This window comes from Falco peregrinus, chromosome Z (assembly GCF_023634155.1).
Source record: "Falco peregrinus isolate bFalPer1 chromosome Z, bFalPer1.pri, whole genome shotgun sequence".
Taxonomy (NCBI): Eukaryota; Metazoa; Chordata; class Aves; order Falconiformes; family Falconidae; genus Falco; species Falco peregrinus.
The window spans coordinates 25282026-25305752 of record NC_073739.1 but is presented as its reverse complement, the minus strand read 5'-3'; the positions used below and the strand labels follow the sequence as shown (position 1 = coordinate 25305752).

General features: G+C 36.0%; 1 protein-coding gene across 4 annotated transcripts in view; it reads right to left on the bottom strand.

Moving 5' to 3' along the window:
- FBXL17 (F-box and leucine rich repeat protein 17) overlaps window positions 1–23727 on the bottom strand; it is a 281538-nt gene that overhangs the window by 169401 nt on the left and 88410 nt on the right. For all 4 annotated transcript variants that reach the window (XR_008744725.1, XM_055790430.1, XM_055790428.1 and 1 more), the window contains one exon: window positions 20739–20869. Coding sequence is in view for 3 of the 4 variants with exons in the window: in XM_055790430.1 (XP_055646405.1) it covers window positions 20739–20869 (131 nt within the window). In the remaining variant the exon portion in view is untranslated. The remainder of the gene's footprint in view (window positions 1–20738; window positions 20870–23727) is intronic.

The following is a 23727-nucleotide window of genomic DNA, read 5'->3' as shown; positions in this document are numbered from 1 at the left end:
ATCATTTTACAAGGTCTATCAAAAGTCCCCAAACAACAAATACCTACATATTATGACCTTTCAAAGATTATGAAATAATAGTTAAAGAGTTTCCACCTTGGCCTTTGTTTTCCATACAACAGAGAAGTGGAAAGGTCACAGCAGCTCCAAACCCTGGCACAATTCTTCTCTCTAAAACCTGTTGTTCTATCCTTTTCTGCTGAAAGTACTCAGATATATCTGCCAGAATGTTGACTAACTAGATGATAACAGACATAGGATGAAAAACCTAAATTAAAACAAATACATCTAGACATAATGTCTAGCCCCACATACTATCAGTTTATTCTTTCTTTTGGGAAATAAGCAGAAGACTCTAGTCTCATGAGTCTCCCACTCAACTCTCACTCAACTCCTACTTCACACCCACAATACCAGCAATCCTGAGGCACAGCACCTGTAACACCAGTTCTATTAGATCTCACCATTTCAACCAATTAAAAAAAAAATAATCAAAAAAGCCATAAACACAACCAAAAAAGGATGCTATGCAGGGGTACATAGAGCATGGAAGCACGGAAGATTATAGTCCATCTAAGGCTGATTTAACCTTTCAAGAAGACTTCCCCATGAACTCTGAAAATAAAGTGATGAAAAATGCACTGTGTGGTAAAAGTATTGGTTCAAAACACAACAAATCGGATGCTGAAATAACCCTAAAGCCTGCTCTAACCAAACATACCAAGGTAAGGTTGCCCAAGAACCTATGGAGGGCCTTGTGGGACTTGCAGGCAGTCAGGTGACATATGGCCAAATACTTCACAAGAAACAGCAGCTGCACAGCCATTCTGTCACAGGTGTTCTTTTGAATTACGCCAGTCTACACACCTGGATAAAAAAATTCAGCTAGCTCACAGTTCCTGTTCTTCTGGGACCAGCTGTAAGCAGCTGTCTATGTCTCTGCTTTTTGTTACTGTTCTACACCCCCTTTATAAACATGGCGCATTGGTAATTCATGTTTTGCCTTCTAGGTATTTTGGATACCTGCACTGCTATGAATGCCTCCATGAATATCTCCATCACATTGCTAGAGAATGCATCCCAAAAGCAAACCATCTTTCAGCAGTATACTTCCTATGTTCATATTTCCCATGTACTTATCATATGTAAACAAAACAACTTTATCTTAAAACCATAATTGAGAGATTAAGTCAATTTATGGATTGCTTGTTTTGTTAATTTTAATTCAATGTTCCAGTTTGACACATACAGCTCTATTAGGTGTTGTTACAGAAACAACCTGTGATCTGACACAGTGACAATCACTTTGGAGGTATGATGGAAGATTCAGCTTTTCTCTTAGGTTATTTCCAGGCATGTGGATTAATAATTGGCTTATTTGGAGAAAAACTCAATTTTTTGGCTATGTTCCAACAGTGCAGACATCTGGGTTTTTTTCATACCTTGAGTGATTTCCATTGAAGGCAAGAAATGAGAACTTCAAAAGTACAAATACTTAACCACAGATCGCTGTATCACTTCACATTCCTCTGCTGAACCCTTCACAAAGAAAACCAATACCAACTTCAGTTGGTACCTTAACCTCGATTGTAACTTTCAATCTTTAAAAGACATTTTTTTCTGTTTCCACTGACTTGGTTCTCATTTCTGTCAGCCTGCCCCTCAACAACCTATTCAGTTTGGTGCAACTCCTTTGAAATATCTCAAATTTTATGAAACTTTTAGTGCTCTTCCATTTCTGAAGATTTCCCTTAAAATTAATTTATTCCTTGCTGATTATTTAAATAAGAACACAATTTACAGATAAGATGATACCATACACTGAGAGTCCTTGAAACTTTTTGTGGATAAAAAATGGTCTCAACAATTTCTTAGTACAAAACATATTTTCAAGACAACATGTAGAAACATAACGCACAATTAATATAGCTGTCAGGAGTGTACTTAAATTATACTGATAACTGACATCTGTTTTGTGTATGTATCTTGGAGAGGATCAAGAATGAAAGAGCAGGGAAAGAAATGAAAGCAGAAAACACAGTGTCTTCGTTAACATACTGCTGTCTTTTTTGATATGTACTACATCAAAATTAGCTGAAGTATTTCAATATTTAACATTACTATGCATTAAAAATACATTTTGTTACCAGTTCAAGTACTTGAATAAATGATAATCTAGTCATTTGCTGTAACTCTGTAACCATTTCAGATTATGCAAGTTCAATACAAAGGTTAAGGAGGTCTCAAAGTCTTTGTAAGCAGGAAAAAAATAGGTCTTCTAACAAACGTAAGCTTGTATTTGCATCACATGAGTCTCTGCTTTATTTAACAAGGTGAAATTGATACAGAAATCTGAAACAGAACTTACTCTGCATTACTGAATGCTGTTCCTGCATTCAGACAGATTTCACAAAGCAGTCAATAACTTTCACTGTTTATTTTTTAATTAAATTTACTATTTACATATTTAATATTTTATTCTTAATCAAGAGCTGGTTGGTTGTTTTTCTCTCCCACACTCTCATTTAGAGAGTACTCTATTACTGGTTGTTTGTGCTCCTGAGTAACCTGCAAAATATTCCCTTAATGGTGTATAAAAGACTATCTTTACGCAGTCACACACACACAGAGAGAAAACACCTGCCACAGAGGGGAGAAACAGACCAGTTAATTTACCACTTAATCCTTTAAATTTCAAAATACTGCATACATCTGATCTCCTCATGCAATAACATAAGCCTTTGAAAGGTTTCTAATTTAATTTTTGTCTGACAGCAGGTAAGGAAGACAGTGTCTTCAGTTCTAAGAAGCTGTAAGACTTTATAAGGTTTATTATTTAATAATTTTTATCTACAAAATGTGATAGCAGGTGAGGAAGACAGCATGCAGTTATAAGAAGCTAAAATAATGACTTAAAGACAATGAGAGTGTTTCTATAAAACTGCTCATTCCCTTTAACAGGGCAAAAAAAAATTTATTAGATTATTGTGCATATTTTAGTATGTAAGTAAGAAATAGTTCCATGTTACTGTTCCTACTCTACTACATCCTCAATGAGTAGACTCAGAAAAAAGTTATTTGGCAGCTATGAGCAAGAAACCATGTTTTTCACCTCCACCTGAAAAAAAAATATTCCTAAAAGCTGCATAAGAGATAGACAATACTGGAAAATACTGTACTGCTGGAAACCAGAACTTTTTCTTACCAGGCTCCCCTATTTTAATGACAAATTTTGCTCTAATGGAACTGGAACTCACAAAGACTATTTCCCATTATTCCTATGGTTGTGCCAAGCTCTTCCATACCCAAAAGTGTCAGTCTGCACCACTATGATCAGAAGACTGATTATGAGGGCTGATCTAAACTTGATCTGGCAGAGCAACAACAGATTAAAACAAAAACAAACAAAAAAAAAGGAAAAAAAAAAATACTAATTGCTCCCTAAACCTGCAGAATACTGCAAACTCATTTTATGTTGTCCAGGCATATACAGCTAAACTTGACTAAGTGAGTCAGAGGTGGCTGCGGTAGCCAGCCAGACCAATATGATGGACATGTGGACATGGTATTGCTGCTGCAGATAATAGTCCAAAATGCAGCCACAGGATTGCTTGCAGTGCAAAGCAGCAGACAACAACAAGGGCGTTTGTTCATTATTCCTGAATATGCTCCTAGGCGATATAACTTCCCATGAGCAAACCAGCAAAGTGAAAAAGAGAGGTAACACATCATAAAAGAGTCACTTTGTTAATCATACTAGAGTATAAGACAAAAAGACAAAATAACTACTGGCCAACCATAAGGGCTGAAGTTTCACTTAATATTGTATCAGCATTGTTGATTTACTTTCTCGTACTTGCTCATTATCTCGTCTCCTATCACTATAGAGTAAACATAGTATACAAAGCCCTTACAAAAGAAGTACTCCCTATAATAGTACCCACAGGAGATACTAAACTTTCCCAAAGGGCAGGAAGGATATGTAAAACAGAATATGTGCAATTTTAGCAAGTTTCCCCAATTCATTTGTTAAACTTGATGCCAACACAACTATAGCAGCTACAAGCTAGAGATTTTGTCCTGTTGCACATCGTGTCTTAACTATGTGAAAACAGAAGGGTCAAACTGTAATCTGGCACATCCATTGCTATTCATTAAGGCAGCCAGGTTTTCCTGTGCACAAACCACACGTGGCAATGAAAGTATGTGCAAAAAACAGACAATACTTAAGATTATCTCTACTCGGCAGCACAAAGTGCTTGTAATAGAGCAAGTCTGCCGCAATACGAAGAAAGATAAGATTTATATATCCTAGCAAATGTGTTATACACTGATGAACAGCATAAAATTGGCATAATGGTTATTCAGGGCTATAAATGTGTTTTCTTTCATAGTGTAATTGGCAATGACTAGATTGACCTTTTCTCTGTAACTGCAACTACAGTAGAGCAATTAGACAAATCATCACCTCTATTGTTTCCCACACATACTAAATAAAAAGCGAAAGTATGGGATTCTCAATCACCTTCTCGTGCTGATGTTACAGCAGAATAGCATTTTAGACTTGCATTCATGAGTGAAAACTGGGATGAAAAAAATTCTTAAATCCTATACTATAATGAAAAGTGAAAACTATGTTAAGAAATACTCTACATCATCCGATCTCCAAATACTGTGTCCTAAATAGAACATTTGTGTCCTTTACTAATACCATAATAAAAGTTTTTTCCTGACAATTCACCCTTTCACTTATCCTTTGGCTCACTTAGAGGCCATGTTTTTCAAGTAATAAAATGAGCACCTAGTTTTACATAGACACAGTCTAAACCACCTGCGGATGTCAAGAAGGTTTAGCTATTCCTAACAGCTGGATTTTACATCTCTTCTGCACGTACTTACTGTGGGATGTCAAAGGTGAGATGACAAAAGAATAGTATGTGCTGATCTTTCTGCTACATCATTAATCAAAATACTCTTCATTGTTAACGGGAAATTATAGAGCATCCTATTTTAGGAAGGGATTATTTCACAAGACAGACATGGACAGCTACTAGCAACGTACATGTGGAAAACCAGCAAAATTAATATCTTGTAGAACGTGTGTTAAGATTTTAATCTTGTTTTTAAATGTGATGTTACAATGAGCTTGGGGAAATCGTATGAACATGAGAATAAGTTCATAAAACAGATTTAATGATGTAATATTATTAGCTTTAATCTAATATTTCTAGAATACTATTAGATCTTGACATATGACTTTAAAAGTCTCGATACTGTACATTTATCAGTAAAACTTCTCCTATGTTCAAATATATATTCTTTACGGAAAATTCTGTACAGAAATTCACTTTGAAGTTTCTGAACAAATTCTGCATAATATGCAGGCATGTACATGTATTTATGTATATGGATGTTAGAGTATTTCATATCTTAATGCAAAAAAGTACCATTAAACATTTCAGGAAACATTAACATATTACATTAGATAATGAAGCCTTTATGATAAAAATTGTAAAACATAATTTGTACTTACTTTGTGAGTAAAAATAATGGTTTAAATCACATGCAAGTCTCACATCCTTAAAGTATTTTGTAAGAGTAATTAGCCTTGTATTTGTTGAAATATTTACTGTTTCCAGAAGTGGAGGGATTTTTGTGCAGCTCTTGCCTTTAGACATTTTCAAGTTTTTTACTATTTTTTTTACTATTCAAATGGTGTTTTCTTTTAACTTGAACATAGCTGGGTTACTCATCTAAACTATACCACCAGTGGATTTTAAGGTATTGTAAACGGAGAGCTGCTGCCCATTCAAAATACCTAAAAAAATGAACTATTTGCTTTTCCTGTAGGCCTTTTAAGATGCAATTGAACAATATATATGAATCTTTACAGAACTGTATGACTTCCTATAACAAAAGTTACTTTGATGCAAGTGTCTATTTAATACCATTATTTTCAAGGCATTTGCCAAAAAAAGACTAATAGTGACAGGCAGTGTACCAAGAAGGGTGTGTGCTTGTAAGTCCTGCTCTCCTGACAAAATGACGAGCATAATTTGCAGTCTCAGAAAGAGACGCTTTACTTTGTTCTACAATACTGTATTTTACCCTTTGAATACTCAAACGATCCATGTAAAATGAAGGTTGAAAGAGAAGTGTGAGTAAATAATTAAACTGAAGATTCAGTGACATATTTTAGCTGCTCATTTTTGAGTGCTTGTCTCAGGTTAGGACCTAGGGACTGCAGTTTGCTTGAAAATCATCACCTAAACTGCCAGTGAAGTACAGTACAACACCGATTTTGCTCATCTAGTGCCCACCAGTAGCATGCAGGGTCTGGAATCAGCTTCTGACTGCAAGGCCAGATTTAGTAAGACCCAGAGGCACAGCAGCCTGCTTTCTCATCCCTTACAAGCTAGGACATACGGCTGGAGTGTTGTCTTGACACCATGAAGACTGGGCTGAAGACTCTAATCCTGCACAAACAGGAGATACAGGCTTTACTCAAAATACTAACAATAAAGAAAACAATGAAGACAAACAAAGGGTTATATCCAGATAAACTGGAAATGGTGAATACTGGTAAGTGAAGTATTTTTAAAGGACAATTAAGCAAAATTGCTGGGAGCACCTGGACAGTGCATGAAGATAGCCTGAAAAAGCCAAGTACCAGAGAGCAAAAAATTGCCCAGAGATGAAACTAATAGAGTAGTATCAGATAATGCCACTGTAATCTATAACATTCAGAGGGGTTGGGGGCAGCCAAGTCACCTAAAGCTCATCCCAGTTCTTTCCCACAGATCATGGCTCCTGCCAAGGTGCAACTCTAGCCTTCAAACTGTTCCCGGCTGTGGGAGCACTGTCACTGTCTTCTGGTCCAGCCAAGTAGCCATAGCTACTCTGTGATCTCTAGATCAGAGTTTCATGTTCTTAAAAATAAAAATGCTTTCTATCTCCAATACAACATGGTTTAATTCCTGATATAATTACTGTTTCAAGCATGGTTGCTTGGTTGAAAAGTCCTAATGTACTAGGAAGAAGTCCATTGTTCAGCTACATTTTGAATAATGCTTTATAAACATACTAATCATCTCTTCCATGAGACATCTATGCACCAAAAAAACAACAAAAAGGCTATTCAGTATGTTATTTATACAAATGGAAAAAATTCACAGAAATTCAGGACAAACGCAGAGATCTTGAAGGCTAAATTCTGTAACAGTAAGATGTGTAAACAACCAAATCTGAATTGAAGCCATTAAAAATTAAATAAACAATAATTAATGTTTGAATAAGCATGTAAATGAAAGGATCAGAGACTAAGGCAAAATCTAAAGAAAAAAAAAATGGCACCTGTTATTTCTAACACGGTAGTTTCCATTTTTGCAGCCAATACAAAAAAATGGCTATAACAGTGAAAATTCAAACTAACTTTTGTACTGCTTTTTAAAAATAATTACAGTTTTCACGTTGCTTCAACTTATTTATTTCATAAAACTCACAGCTATTCAGATTCATAGATATATTAATATATTACCATCTAGATCAGGGCTAATCTGGACACATTTTTGCATACACACATTGGTTAGAACACGTTTAAGAAAACTGTTCAGCATTACAGGAAAGAAGGGGGAGTACAGAAAAGGTTATTCTGATGAGTTGTCTAAAGAATACTTCTCCGTTAGTCTTTAAATGCAATTCATGTAGACTGCAGTTCAGTGAGCTGCGAAAAATATCATAAAATATGGTTTGTCAAAATGATTAATTGATAATTGCAAATGCGATGATTTGAAGTTTGAGATGCATCTAAGGCAAGAGCCTTAGTTTTTAAGTAATGTTTGACAGAGTGAGATATTACTAGAAAATCTAGTTTTCAGTTGTATTTCAATTCTCTTTCGAATTCGGAATGCTAGATTTTAAAAAAATATTTATTTTTCCCTGGAAAGTCTAGAGTACTGAAATAAAACAAATTTTTGTGGTTCAACAATGAATTGAAGGTTGAAGGTAACTTGGAATTTCTGAGCTAGATTTGCAATTATGTAAAATTAGAAACGTCCATTACATTCAGCTCCAAGCTACAACAACTCTTGGCAATTCTGCTGCTACAGTCATCAACAAAGAGACCAGAAACAGGCAGGAAAAGAGCCCAAATGGAGACCACTGAGCACAACTATGCTGCATAGAATGTATTTTCCTTCTTGTTTGTTTGCCCCAGGGGAGTCTAATATAATTGTAAATTCCTGCCACAGTCTCTCAGGCCAGAAGACAACTAATGGATGAAAGCTTGTGCACAGACTTTTTATTTTTCCCCTGCTGAAATGCTAAAGGGTGGCACAAACTTTCTCAGCCAAATTCAGCTGGCCAATATTTAATTGATATGTCTGAAAGTAGAAATGGGGCAACAATTTGCAATACAGATTAGAAAAATGCTTTCTTTAAAGTCTAAATGATCAATTACATTACTGTTCTATTAGCTAAAAGTTTGAAACATTGTTAGAACACAGAAATTGAATTTACATGTGTTTATACAAGAAGAGTTTAAATGACTACAGATTCACATTATCTATATAAATTATTTTCAATGAATTAGAGCATATTATCAGTAAACACAAGTATAGTCAAAATACACTATTAATCATCTGAATTTTTACCAAATATTTCATATTTTTATTTTTTCTACAGTTTTTAATATGCAAGTATAACAAAATATCTAGCCTATATCAAATAGTGAGGAAAAGTACTGTCTCAATATAGCCAACATATGTCAGAATTTAAAGGATCACTTCAGAACCACTGCATATACATTTGTAGAAAAAGAAACCACTGAAACCATTGGCCAAAAGAAATACAGAGATTGTGAACAGCAGAGCTATAAAATTCTGAACGTAAGACATTGTGCTTTAAGTACTTTATTCACAGTGGGAAATACTTTCAATATCTGAAAAGACTGCATGAATATTTGAATGCCGTCTGACATGCGTTGCTTAGTGCCATTTTATACATTGTTCAGTCTAAGAAGCTTATTGTTATGCCTTGTTGATACATAGCTGCCAAGATCAGCATGGAAAAGCAACTTCTACAATTGAATGATATCTGGACTTTGCGAGTAAAATTTACCTGAAGATATTCTAGCAAGGAAATAAATACTTCAAGAGTGCTTTTTACTCTGAATTATCTAAACAGATATCTTCTCAGACACTGCAATCAAACCCATAAAAAATTAAGTTTATTACATCCCAGGTCAATCAACATATGATTAATAATCATGCTGGAAATATGTCTGAATGAATGCATTTTATATTATATACCTAGTGTTCAATAAACTGAGAGCGATAAAAGGCCTTTTGTCTCATGTTATTGTGAAAATCAAATTTGTCTCAGTATTCTTCCAATACAGAATTTTTTTTTTCCTTTTAAAATCAACTTATGCTTGATTTTCTGGATAGAAGTAAACTGCAACTTCAGTAGTGTTGAAAGGGCCTTTCAAGGAGCTTAGCATTATCCATTGGCAGTACTGTGTAACTGTTAATAAAGTTTAGCCAGGAAAGAATCAAAGAGCAGAACAATTAACAGATAACCCACTGTACACATGCTTGAGTTCGAAATTCGGTTTTGTAAACAAATTCACATTGTTTAGAAATTGTTTAACAGTAGGTGGACAACCAAAATTAGCTTTTCGGTTCTGTTCTATTCTGCACTGGGCAAGGTTTGCAAACCTGTTTCTTTCTTGCAACCCGGGTTTTTAGTTCCTGCATCCAACCCCAGGTTTTGGCACAAAGGGTTTACACCTAACTCTTGGTAAAGTCTGAAACTGGAACATGGTGTGGCTTCAACTAAAAAAATACTGCTGTCTGGTATGTTATTACTGAAGTGAACAAATTAGAGTAACTCAGATTTACAAACTTACCTAGATGTAACTCTTATCCAGATGTAGACTTTTCTAAATAGGCAGCATTCATTCATTCAACACTAGCATGCTGACACAAATGCAAAAATCTCTTTTCATCCACCCAGAAAACACAGCATATTGCATTCAAAGTTTTTTGTTACATACACACTGTATCTATATGTGCACATCTGCATACAATAAAAATATGAAATACAACAAGGAAACAAAAGCATAAACTTTAAAATGTATGTATTTTGAAAGAAAATAACTGATGATAAATAAAATTAAAAAAAATACCACAAAATATATCAGAAAATACCAAAATATATCAGAAAATGTTCCAAAAGTTGAATTTCACTAACCTCAGATAACAAGTGTAAGGTGTATTTTAACACACTTTTTATATGTCAGACATATCATGTATGGCTCTTGTTTCACTGACTTCAATAGAATGTTCATTTAAAAGTACACTAGCTCATTTTCTAGGAATGGAGTTACAGTATTAATTATTAATGAGTTGTCATTTCTACTTGTGAAGACTCTGGTTCTAAAGTCAAACAAAAGAGAAATCTATCTTACCAGCCATACAATTTAAACAGTTTTACAAGTAGGTTAATATTTTATTGTATTGCTTTCTCTCTGACTGTGGAAAACTTAAGAAAGAAGCTATGAAAACATTATTGGCAGTGCTGTTACCCCAAAGATACTTTCTATTTATTAGGAGAACTTTTCCTTGATTAAGGATACATATGTTTCATCAAAGATTTAGAAAAAAAGCCTTCAAAAATGACAAGCCGGCAGATCTTCATCAATCCAGCCAGCTGCAGCATCTGAAGAGGTAACACCACCTCTTTTCACAATGGAAACAGAAGTACTGCTGTAAAGAACTAAACAGACCCAGCAAAGCAAAGGTGGCTCTTCCCTTGTGTAAAACCAAACAGTGAAATGCAAATGGGCTTTCCATCAGAACTACTAACTGATCATATGAATGGCAATAACCACCTTCAAAATTATTCTAAACTTATTGAGAAAAATACAAAAATCTGAGCTGAAAAGTACTAAGGACTTGTAAACTAGTTTTATTTTAACTCTAGACCTTTAGAAACAAGAGAGAATTTGTAAAGAAACTGCTTTCCCAGTAATCTTTTAGCTTATATAAAGATTGCATTAGCTGTCCTCTTTGGTAAAAGCCAAAAGTACTTAAGATTAGACAGTGATGATGGCACTAAGACCCTAGTCCTTCTTTTTCTTCTTTTTCTTTAAGAAGTTGGAAAGTGTTGCCAGAGCAGGGGAGGAGGAATGACATTACATCCAGGAAACAGTATCTGTCTTTGGAAACGAACATTCTGATGGTGGTGCAACACTAGGATACTACAGACTGCAACCTGGCAAACTTGTTCCTGTGCACAACTTTTGTCATTGCTCCTAACTCTCCGCTACCACAGGTCCACAACCACCTGTTAAATGCCATTGGCTACATAGATTAGATGCTTATTAGATGAAATCTGAGGGGGAGGAAAAGGAAAGAAGTAAGAGGAGGTAACTGGTACTGGGGGAGAACATGGAAAGAATAAGAGCAGAAACCAAATTTTTCTCACTCTTCACTGTAAACACTAACATCAATGATGGTGATGTTAATATTATGTCTTATATTCCCTGGGGACCTCCTTTAGGTCCTGCTTGGCCAATTCATTTCCCAGAATTAGGAGATAACTGTCTGTCCAAACACATCACAACAAGCCTTGAAAAAGTTGGAGCCAGCAAGGAAGATGACTGCTATGGTGAGGCTCACTTATTCTACCACCAGTTTTCTTAACAGAATAATTCAACACAAACTGTCTAGCATGTGTTAGTACGAGAATCACAGAACGGATGAAGTTGGCAGGGACCTCTGGAGGCCGTCTGGCCTAACCTCCTGCTCAACCAAGGTCACTCAGAGCCCTTGTCTCCAAGGAGGGACACTCCATAGCTTCTTCACACAACCTGTGCCAGTGCTCTGTCACTCTCAGAGTGCACAAGTGTTTCCTGGTGTTCAGAGGGGACCTCCAGTGTTTCCTGGGTGCCCATTGCCTCTGGCCCTGGCACTGGGCACCACTGAAAAGAGCCTGGCTGTGTCTTTGCACCCTCCCTGCAGGTATTTATATACACTGGTGAGGTCCCCCTGAGCCTTCTCTTCTCCAGGCTGAAGTCCCAGCTCTCTCAGCCTTTTCTCATAGGAGAGATGCTCCAGGCCCTTCACCACCTTTGTGGGACTCCTTGCAATATGTCCATGTCTTTCTTGTACTGGTGAGCCCAGAAACGGACGCTGTCCTCCACACGTGGCATAATGCCACAGAGCGCTCTACAGGTTACAAAAAAGGTTGCCAGTGAAATTCAGGCTGTATTTAATGAGCAGGCAGGTTGTTTCCTGCCTTCTCTGTGTGTATTGGAACTGTGAGGCCTGGAAAACACTCTGACCCTCTGATGGTCAGTTGTACAAGCTGGCTGAGTCCCAGCTCCCTTGTGGCACACAGAGGTGGTATATACCAGTTTCTTTCTCACTCCATGAGATTAAAAACGAGATGCACAGATTGAAGGAAGTCTCAGATCATTTCACCACAGTTCTGAAAACCAGTAGATCACAATCACAGGGCATACACAGAAGTCAGGGAGACTCCAATCCAAACATGTCACTGTTAAGGGTTTGCTGTTTTTTCTTCTCTGCATCACTCATTTGTTCATGAACTTTACCCTATAGGCATCACCATGATCATCACTTTAAATTTAAGTTACTCTTATTTTCTTCATTACATTACTACTGCTAATTCCAGAACTACCTAGTCATACATTCTGTCAGCTCAACTTTGATTTCATCACCATCTTCCTCTTCAAGCTTGCTACGACTTCTCAAAGGTACATAAATTTTTCATCTCCTTTACAATTCAGTACTTAGTGGTTAATCTTGAATCTAAACACACAAAATAACTACATTTAACTTCATATAAAATTCAGCATATACCAGCCTTCTTTGGTTTCAACAGGAGAAAAAGGTGGGATCACTGAGTTATCTGATCAGGATTGAAGGCCATTAGTGTATAGCAGCTGACACATTTCCTGCTAATATGATGGCAAGATGCCACCAATAACACAGGTCTTATGCTCACCTACACACAAAAAATCCCACCAAAAACCTGCAAAATTATTTTAATTTTGAGCTTAACCCCATGCAGCAAGGAACAGTCTAAAGCAAATTTAGAACACGGTTATACTCCCTTCAAATACTATTTCTAAAGGATTCTCTGACAGTCTCTAAACAATATAGTCAGTGCAGTAAATCATTATGACACCAGTAAATCATTACGACAGCTATCTCTTCTCTCTTTTTTTTCAAGTACCGTGTCTAGTGTCTATTCTGACGACACAGTGAATTATAGGTTGCAACCTCAGAATGCAATGGTAATTGCAATAAGGACTACATCTTTTCTGAGCATTAGTAGGTTGGATTTTTTATTTTTTATACTACTTCAAAATATAACACGGCATAGATTTTATCTGTACAGAAATTATATATACGCAAAACCTTTCCGTTTTCATGATGCACTAAGGACTCCGATTTATAACACACTGTCATTTCCATGCCTTCAGGAAACATTGCACTTTCTTAATTTCTGTAAGGAACGTCATACAGAAAATAGTCAAGCCACATTTGTGTCATGTCTGCCATTTTTAATTATTAGCAATCAAGTCTAAGAAATTTCTCCTTTGGTTTAACAAGTGCATACCTATCTTCCAATTTTTTTTTTTAATGCCACAACTCATAAAAGTGTTTAGGCTGATGCTAAGTCCCTCGCACTACATTAATAACTAATCACAGTAGACATTAATCATCTCAAGTATTTTACATGAGAATTGTCAGACTTAATCACCCTCCTCATATTTTCACTATTTACAAAGCTTCATTTATCATACATTTCAGCAGTGTGACAACAGTGGACTATTTTCCCTCTTTTTCAAGTATGTTAAGAAAGATAAAAAGGGTGGAAAATCATGACAATAGCTTTAAAGTTTTACTGTTTGATAACATCCATTTCCACTGGAAAATGACTCCTAAAAACTTACTTATTTTAATACCAGTCATAGAAGTAGAATTAGCAGGCTAAAACCTCAATGAAAGGACTGTTACACTTAATTATTAGAACGCATTTTCTATTTTTATTATTGTTAAAACTTTGCAGACAGTATGAGAGTGATCTGTTCCAATCTAATGTTTCCTGCCAGGAGCCTGCTCCAGCACGAGCTCTCCATGAGGTCACAGTTTCCTTCAGGGCACATCTACCTGCTCTACCATGGGGTCCCCCACGGGCAGATATCTGCTCCATCATAGACCTCCATGGGCTGCAGAAGGACAGCCTGGCTCACTATGGTCTTCACTACAGGCTGCAGAAGGTGCCTGGAGCACCTCCTCCTTTTTCACTGATATTGGTGTCCATTTCCCTCACCCCTCTGTTGTGCAGCGTCTTCTACCCTTTGTAAATATGTTACCACATCGCTGCCTGCCTCAGCTTTGGCCAGCAGTGGGTCTGTTTTGCAGCCAGCTGGAACTGGCTATCTGACATAGGAGCACTTTCTGGCTTTTTCTCACAGAAGCCACCCCTGCAGCCTCCCTGCTCCTAAAATGCTGCAAGATGACATACTGGAGCAGAGGAATAGTGTGAGGATAGAGTGGCAGAGATGAAGTCTTACGGACTGACTGCAGTCCCTGTTCCCTACCGCCCTGCATGGCTTCAGGGGGAGGTGGTCAACAAGCTGGGAATGAAGTACTGAAGTTGAGCCTGGGAAGAAGGGGAGGGTGAGGGAAGATGGTTTATTTTTTCCCTTTTTTCCTCACTATCCTACTCTATTTTTAATTGGCAATAAATTAATCTGCTCCAAGTTAAGTCTTTTTCGACCATACAGTAATTGATGAGTGATCTCCCTGTCTTTATCTTGACCCACGAGCTTTTCCATCTTACTTTCTCCTCCTGGCCTATTGGTGGGGGGACAAACACAGAAGGGACGAGAGAAGTGACTGAGCAGCTGGTGGGCATCTGGCAGCCCACCAACATTAACCCACCACTCTGGATTATTTCATAAACACTTAAAAAAAAGAAATGACGACCCAGAATTTAAAGTTGATAATTCACCAAAGCATGCCAATTATCTTCCTTTGTCCAACTTCTATGCTGTATTTTGAAATTAAAAAAAAATCTGACAGTCAGCCTCAAATCATTTTACAAAACACATCTGCAGGGTGAAGCCAATTTTCTTACAAATTTCATTAAAAAGACATTCAAAAGAATAAGTAATTTTAAAAGTAAAATTAATTTGTGTGACATTATGTAACTTTTTACTGAGTTTTTAATTTTTAGTTTAAGTTTTTAATGTAGCTGACTAAACACCTGATAAATATGCAGAGAACTCAAAGGAGATCATCTTTCAGATAACACTGAAAAGGTGAAATTAAATTAAAATTAAGAAATGTTGGTATTCACCTAGAATGGTTCATGACTAATAACATATAAAAATACAGTTACTTTTCTAGAAGGCTCTACTTTACCCCCAAAATCAGATTATACAAAACGACAGGAATAAGTATCAGTGCTCCTGAAGTACATTTCCACCTCAGTCAGATTAAAAGTGATGAATACTAAGATACTCTATTAGCATTTGTAGGCACCACAGATAAAATGAACATCTTTGCCTGGGCAAAAATATATGCAAGCTGAAAGCTTTATACATTTTTATTTTAGAAGTCATTTTATTAAAATAATTTCCACATCAAGTATGAAGAGGCTTACACTTTCAGGAAGATAAGATTCATTTTATTACATTTCTTGAAAATAATTCTAGCATTCACTAATCCTGCATTTTATTAATAATATATTCTAAGAATTGAGCTACTATTTTGATGCTTACATCTGCTCATGAAATGTTGGGCCATTCACATACACCAGCAGTTCTGGGGCTAAACACAGTAAACTCATCACATGCTGAGACTATCTTCAGCATTGTATCATCTACCCACAACACATCCAGATCATAGCAGATGCTCCCAAGGCAGATTACATGGCTTCACATGAAGTCATGGTAGGCAGTCAACACAGATTTTTTTAAACACTTATAAAGCGTATGGAAGACCACATTAACAATTTACTGTGCTAAGTAACAACATAGAAACCCCCATATGCTCTATGCCAACAAGTATGATACCCAGTCCTGAGAAAACAATGCTGCATTAGTGGCCCAGTAGAACAAAGCAGATGAAGCCTCTTTCAAAGGAGAAAATGCTCCTTTCTCCTGTGCTGCTGTAAACATTTTGGTTTTCAGGCTTACGGTCTGGCTTCCAACCACAGTTCCTCTGAATGTCTTCCATATCTTGACTTCCTGACTACTACCCTTGTCAAAAAGTCTGTATTTCCAAATCCTGGACTCCAACCAGAATCCTCACCAAGTCTTAATCATTACAGTATGGGGAGACTGTCCCGTTACACCATGTACTCTTTTATCCAAAGCAGTATTTCATGAAAGCACTACAGAAGGACAGCAGTTTTCTCAGAACTTGTATAATTAGACCAAATCCAGGCTTCCCACCTGTGCTGAAAGCTCAAGGAGGAACACGTAAGGCTTACCTTGTCCCACATCACTAATCAGAAGTCTGATGGCAGTGATACTACTAGAAGGTCATCAACCTACATTCCTTGCTGATTCACTGTGCCATGCAGATACTGCTTATCTGCCTCCAAGTCACAAAACACATCTTACTCTCAACAACCTCCAGGTGCTCTGCAAATCTCAGCACCTGCTAACAAAGTCACCTACAATCAGTGTGCGATAATTTACGTGAAAAATACAGCTCTCTTGACAATTACTACAAGAACACATGGCACTACCTACAGAAGGACCAATGTTCTCAAATGGCTGGGAAATTATTGTCCTGTGGCTTCAAAACCAATCATTAATTTTGTTATGCAGGTGGAACCTTACCGCAGATGACTGGCAGTGCTATAGCACCAAAAAAATATCACTGTAGCACTAGGTAAAGTCCCTTACCTTATCTGCAGTAGTACATATGCCATGATGTTTATTAGAAGAACCACAGATACAATAGGGGCTAGCAAACATCCTCAATCCTATACAAATATTTCTAAGGGAGTGTTTTAGTATGAAGGATGACTTATGGAAGCAGAAATACTCTAAAGACTTGACTGTCACTGCACAGCTCTTAAATGTCTACCTATAGCTAAATTATGTAATACAGAAATCAAAGTGAATTGCAACTCAAGGCCCACAGAGATAAGATCCACAAAAAAAATAATGTTAGATTACTTGCTGCTTGCTCCTTGGTCATTTATGGATATACTACATGGCAGACATCCCTCGAACTATTAGAAAAATCACACATCCCTGAAAACTGCCAGTATGTCATACTACATTTTCCTCAATCCTCCGTGAGATTTATTTCTACATGTCAGTATTTTTATTGTATCAATTAAAAGTCAAAAGAGCAAATGCAGTGACCATTAAGACAACTTCAAGGTCATAAGGTTATTCAAATCAAGCCTTAGGATATATTATTCACACCACCATGTACAGAGAACTCACTTTTACTCCTTTCCAATTGCAAAGACCTGAGATAATCTACTCATGATGCATCCTAAAAGAATTTGCAAGTTTGGTTTTGTTCCCATTTTACAGAACTAGTAGGACTGTTTCTATAACATATTTAACCAACATGACAAATAGTATATGAAGCTTTTGAGGGAGCTGTAATTCTTTGAGAAGAAATCATTATGCTAGATTACTTTAATAGGTCTTTTTTTGATCTTGCTTAACTCGCAACTTTTAGAGCCTTTTTTTACAAGTCATTATAAGAGACCGAGTTTTCTTTCGTTTTAAAAATAATGTCAAGAGTATCTCAACTGAACACACTGAACATATCTTTTGCCTTAGGTAAAATTAAATTATTTTTTACTGCCCTACATAAGCCTTTGAGTTGCATACTTTCAAAAACAAAAATAGCTTTAATCAAAATAGAGAAATAATAGTTCTTGTTAATTACTGCACGTGAAAAAGAATCACAGCACCAAAAAATCTTAGTAAGTGCCTGCCATGCAAGAATCTTGTTCTCTGTAATTCAGATACTTTCAGTTACTTAGCAAGAACTGTAACTATCACAGCATTAGATCCAATACTGTGTCACAAGCAAGAGAATGTTATAAATATTCTGGGGCCACAGATTTCCTTATGGAAGAATTGTTATGGATTCCTGGAAGCAATAAAGAAATCTAAAACAAAGTTTTAAAACCAGTGGTTTACTTCTGCTCTAAAACATACCAATAATCAACTACCGCTAAGAGACAAATCACAGATACCTTTTTAAGCTATACCATTTTTTTGAGAACTTTTTTTTCTTTCTCCCTTGACTTTGCAAAAAGGAATGGAGGGAAACAGTTTTCCAAGGCTTTAAAAAACAACAACAACAAAAACAAAAAAAATCCCCACCAACCCTTAGCCATTCTAAACAGAACAAAAAAGTGTCCTGTAAAGTTTGAAAAAAATCTGGAATAGAATCCCTGTGTAGTTGGATCTCAGAAGTAAGCAGGCTCAATAATGGGGGGTGGGAGGTGTGGTGGTGAGGTGGTAGAACTGATCTCTCTGTTTTGAAACGAAGAATAAGGTAAAACATTAGACTGCTACTATCTCTTATGTGTTAGCAACAACAATAAGCAAAAGGTTTACTTAAGGGTATGAAGATGCAAAATCTCCTCTGACATCCCCTCTTGATTAGGAGCCATCAAATAAAAACAACAAAAAAGATAAAGTTCGCCTTGCCTTAAATGATTAACAAACTAATTTACTTTAAATCAACTTGGTTTTTTACCCAAGGTAAGCACTTGAAACAGTCCTGTGAACATCTGAAGGCTCACTCATACCCTCAAAGTGAGTATGCTCATAATACTCTGCTGAACCAGTGTCTACATTGATTAAACCACAAGTGGTTGTATCACGTTCCTTTTACATAGTTTTCAGCAATTCTTAATTCAGCATTTAGGAGGAGTAGGCAAAATTAAGACTAGTATTTGGAGCTTCATCTCACTTGTAAAACAGAAAAACATACTTGAATTGCCAAATGTCTGCCTATGAATAAGATTCAACAAAGGCCCTATTTTCTATATTCTCTCTTTGCTTTTTTAGCTAGAAGCTAATTGAAATAACTAAACTTAAATTTGTAGTCAAGTTTTAGTTATCAGTTGTATGTTGAAAAAGTACTGACAGGTATAATTAGAAATAGAGACAAAATGCAGAGAACTACAGAGACAAAAGTCAATGATCTAAAAGTTTACATACAATAGCAGGCTATCTGTCATTGCTGGAAAGGGTTTCCTTTTCTTTTTAAGCTTCATAATTTAACTATATTCAATATGATGTTTGAGAGTTATATGCATTTACTTAAAAGATGTATTTCTTATTCTAGTAATTCTAGTAATTTCAAGAATACTTTGGCGTCATTTTGGATCATACTTAGCAGACTGTCCTGCTCAAAACTTTCATGCAGAAAAGGTATACTATTTCTAAGCACTTTAATTAAAACCTGTAAAGTGCCTGTCTTAAATTTACATTTTTCTTATTATTATTTTTTTCTGACTTACTTTAAAATTTTCCATTACAGTAGCCTTATTCTGCATATGAAAATAAGACCCTACAGACAGAAAGATCTGAGGCAACTAAGTTCTTCCAAAACCTGTGAAGTTGCATTAAGGGTCTGACCTAAACCTACAAAAATCAAGAAACAGTCTTAAAGGCTAAAAGGAGTTACAATAAAAGTTCAATCATACTTCCTGTTTTCACAGCTGAACTGTAGTATTTTTAGAACATTATACTTCTGCCGAAGTCTAGATCTCATTTACACTTTAGCGAATTCTTAAAGACTTCGGAAAACATTGAAAGAGAGTATGTTAGAAAAAAATCTGCAACCAAGGGGAAGAAGTGTAATTGCTAAAACATCATTCTGGTTTATATGAAACTGTTTTAGAACCCCTCTCTGTTAAAAGTGTTTCTTTCATTTTGTTTAAAACACCAGTTATAATAAACCAATCTGTCCTAAGTAATTCAAAATGTTCTCTTCTGCACACCTTGAGGTGTGGCTTTCTCGTATTTTCTCATTTTAAGAGGAAACTTCAGCTTTTTAGATTCTCAATAGTTTTTTCATTTTTCATCTAATTTGCAACAGACTGATATATCATCTGTGTGTATTTATTTAATGTTAAAATAAATTAATCAAAAGGACAGAATGCATCAGGATAGGAGGTATTCAGGTCAAAAGGAAAAGCCTGAAGTAATAGCCCAGTTATTCTTTCAAGTCTCATCCTGGCAAGTCTCTCCCCCAAACAATGAAGGACTTTTGGTTTTCTACAGAAACATGAATTCCACTAGTTAACCCACAAGCAGTTTATTTTTCCTTATGTAGTCAAAAATATGCTTCATTTTTTGTATGCATATAAATCTGTTTAAATCCTAGCTACCTACAGAAGGAGTCAATTCCAATTGTACAATTCAATGACACATGGTAAAGAGCGCATTCTCATTAAATCTACAGTAAACAGATTAGTGCTGCCATCTAGTCATAAATAAACTTTTCCTTGCTACAGAAATGTACAGTCTGTAAAATACATCTAGATGATTTAAACAAAACAAGCAAGAACAAGCACTCAGAAAACACTGCTTGCATTTATTGATCCCCTGCAACCCCCGAGCCATGAGGAATTATTCTCAACTAATACAACCAGTTAAATGTACCTTATACTGGTTTTAGATGCTAAAATGAAGTTACCTGTCATTAATGATCCAGTTCAGACACAGATTGAGGGAATTAAGGTTTTTGCATCTCTTTACTATTTCCATCACTGTTTCATTGTCCAGTTCTGTGATATGACGTAGGTCCAAACTGGAAAGATTTCTTAGCTGTTGAGACAAATATAATAGAAAGAATTGATCTAAAATCTGTTCTTATATATAACTGCTATAAAAACTGTTACACTTCTTGGAATCACGTATAATGTGTGTGAGCTAGTCAAGACAGATGAAATTACTGTATTTTTATCAGAAAGGAAACATATCAAAGATATTAATAAAATCCAACTTTAGTAAATCTGGAATTCAGGCACTCGGTGACTCCATGAAATCAGGACACTCTCATTCATGCTCCAATACATCGACAATAGGGGCCTACACCTTCCTCCTTTGGTATCTTACACTCCATATAGTTAAAAGTAGCATACCAACTCATTTAGTTACAAGAAAAGCATAGCATGGAAGGGAGACAGCACATTTGTGCTTACATTCAAATGCACATGATTAAAGACTCCAAAGCCTAAGGCTTTCAAACTAAGTAAATACTAGAGACTCCCTGAAAATAAAGAATTTTTACTGTAGTCTCACTTGTGCAGCCATCAACAACAACTTGGATATTCTGAACAACAGCAGTTGGAGTCACAGAACAGTATGATTAAGATTTATGCACTGATTAATCTGATTTATTACTATTGTTAATCATTACAACGTCCTTCAAAAGTAAACAAAACCCTCTTACTACTTTTATTAGCTATGGATTCAAAGAAGATTTTTACAGATTTCTGCAATATCCTTGAAAAACAGATCAGTTTAGTCATAATAACCTCGAAGTGCTGTTTGCTTCTTAAGCTGTCTGAAATAATCTCTGTTATACTCTGGAAAAATAATTGCATTAGGTAATACTGACACTTTAATTAAACCTACCTTCCCCGCAAGAGAGAAAAAATAATCCTGTTCAGTGATTTAAGTCACTAAGGATTTGCTTAAGCAAAGGCATACAACTGAGATCATATAATTGGTCCACTTCAGTAGTTAATTATTAAGTCAGTGCTGGGGAAGGGGGGGAGGGAGTGATAAAAAGAGATGAAAAGGAAAAAAATGAGGACTTCACATGTAGGTAGTCTTCTACAGGAACAGGTGTTTTAGTGTTTTGTTCCAGAAGTTCTTAACATTCTCCAAACTAAAGCTGAAGATAAACCACATACTGCTTCCAAAAATTCTGCAGAACAAGCATAAGAATTAAGGAACATGACACAACTTAAGGAGAAACAACTCCAGGGTACATCTACAGGAAGTAGGACAGTAATATTCCTATTATTAGGACACTACCACAGGTGTACGGTGGAGCTGCTTGCTGCAATCCCATATAAACTTCTGATAATCTTACTTGCCTATTAGGCATAAAAACACACAATGATTAATACTGTGTTGGTAAAATGGACAGATTTTATCAGCTCTGTCTCTCTCCATTCCATATGTATTGCTCTAGCAGGAGTTTAAAAGACTTGCCTTCTATGCACCCAAAAAATGCTCACAATCAATCCCTCATTTTTTCTGTACAAGTTACAAGAAGGTGCTGAAACTTAACAGCAACTTGAGGTTCCCTCACCTCCATACAGCTATTCCTGTTAGATACTTTAGCCTTTATACTATGTTGGCAATAACAAGAATGATTCGACAATTCAACAATGGATATGTTCTATGACAGTAAACCAATATTCACCAGAAGACCTCAAAGACGCAGAGAAAATCTTCCCATTAAAAAAAACCCAAACAAACCACAACAGAAGTCTTAACGAAAACACATGTTCTTTCAAGACAACAATCTTCTTATATCCAGGTGACAATACTGATGATATTTTTGTCATTACTCTAGAGAGTAAAAAACATGAACTTACATTGAAGACAAATTAATGCATGGAGGTCAGCGCTTCTTTAAATTTCAGGCCATGTTAGACATTTAAGTAAGAGGTAATGGTAGAGTATCTACTTTATTGAGGCAGTGATGAATGCAGCAGAAAGAATTTGTGATTTCCCAGGGAAAACGGAGACTTTTGCATTTGATGGGTAGACTCAAAACCAAAATTGAATTCCTAGTATTCCTATTGACCAAATTAATAAGGTTTGCAAGGTAGATTTTACCCTTTACTGTCACAGAATGATCATTCCCTCATTGTTTCCTTCCTTCATACGAGTAATGATCTACCATTATATTCACTATACAGTAACTCAACCATCACTTGCCTTTTTTACAGTCACATTCATTCGTTTGAAACAGCCTACCTGACACCTGACCTACTCGGTAGGTTAATTCTTCTTTTTATCAAGCATAACAGTCAATCCAGAAAACCTTACTGCCTTTTGAAGTTTGAAGAGACTGCCTCAGACTGATACAAACTCCTCAAGTGTAATTTGCTCTATACAACCTCACTATTGCCATTTCAGACGAGTGAATGACTTCGAAGAGCTGCAGAACTGGATACACACTCCCTTAAGTACTGGACCGTCTGACATGATTTTGTATCGATCTGAACATAGCAGGTGAAAAGAATACCCCTTTGCCTATTTAAATCAACGTCTTAGTACCAGTCAGAAAATTGTTATAAATGGACAGGTAACCATTTTTCATTAAAAAAAAAAAACAAAACACCCAGGATACATACTTCAATGACAAATGTCCCATTTTATATTTTACCTGAAAAAATAATCTTAAGGAATTAATGCTACAATGCTGAATTCTTTATTAATCGCTAGTATTATAAGAAAATGGCAAGAAAAATTATGCAAGTTTTATATTCTACCTCTAACCCTCACATTTAAGGTGGTATGATATTTTAAAAGATTAAACTTCTCTGAAGTGGACAACTGGACAGTTGAGATGTTCCTATCTTCAGTGCATGCATGAATCTTGAGATTAAAATAGCATAATTTTAATTAGCATTTTTCCATAGGAAAAGGATATTCTGTGA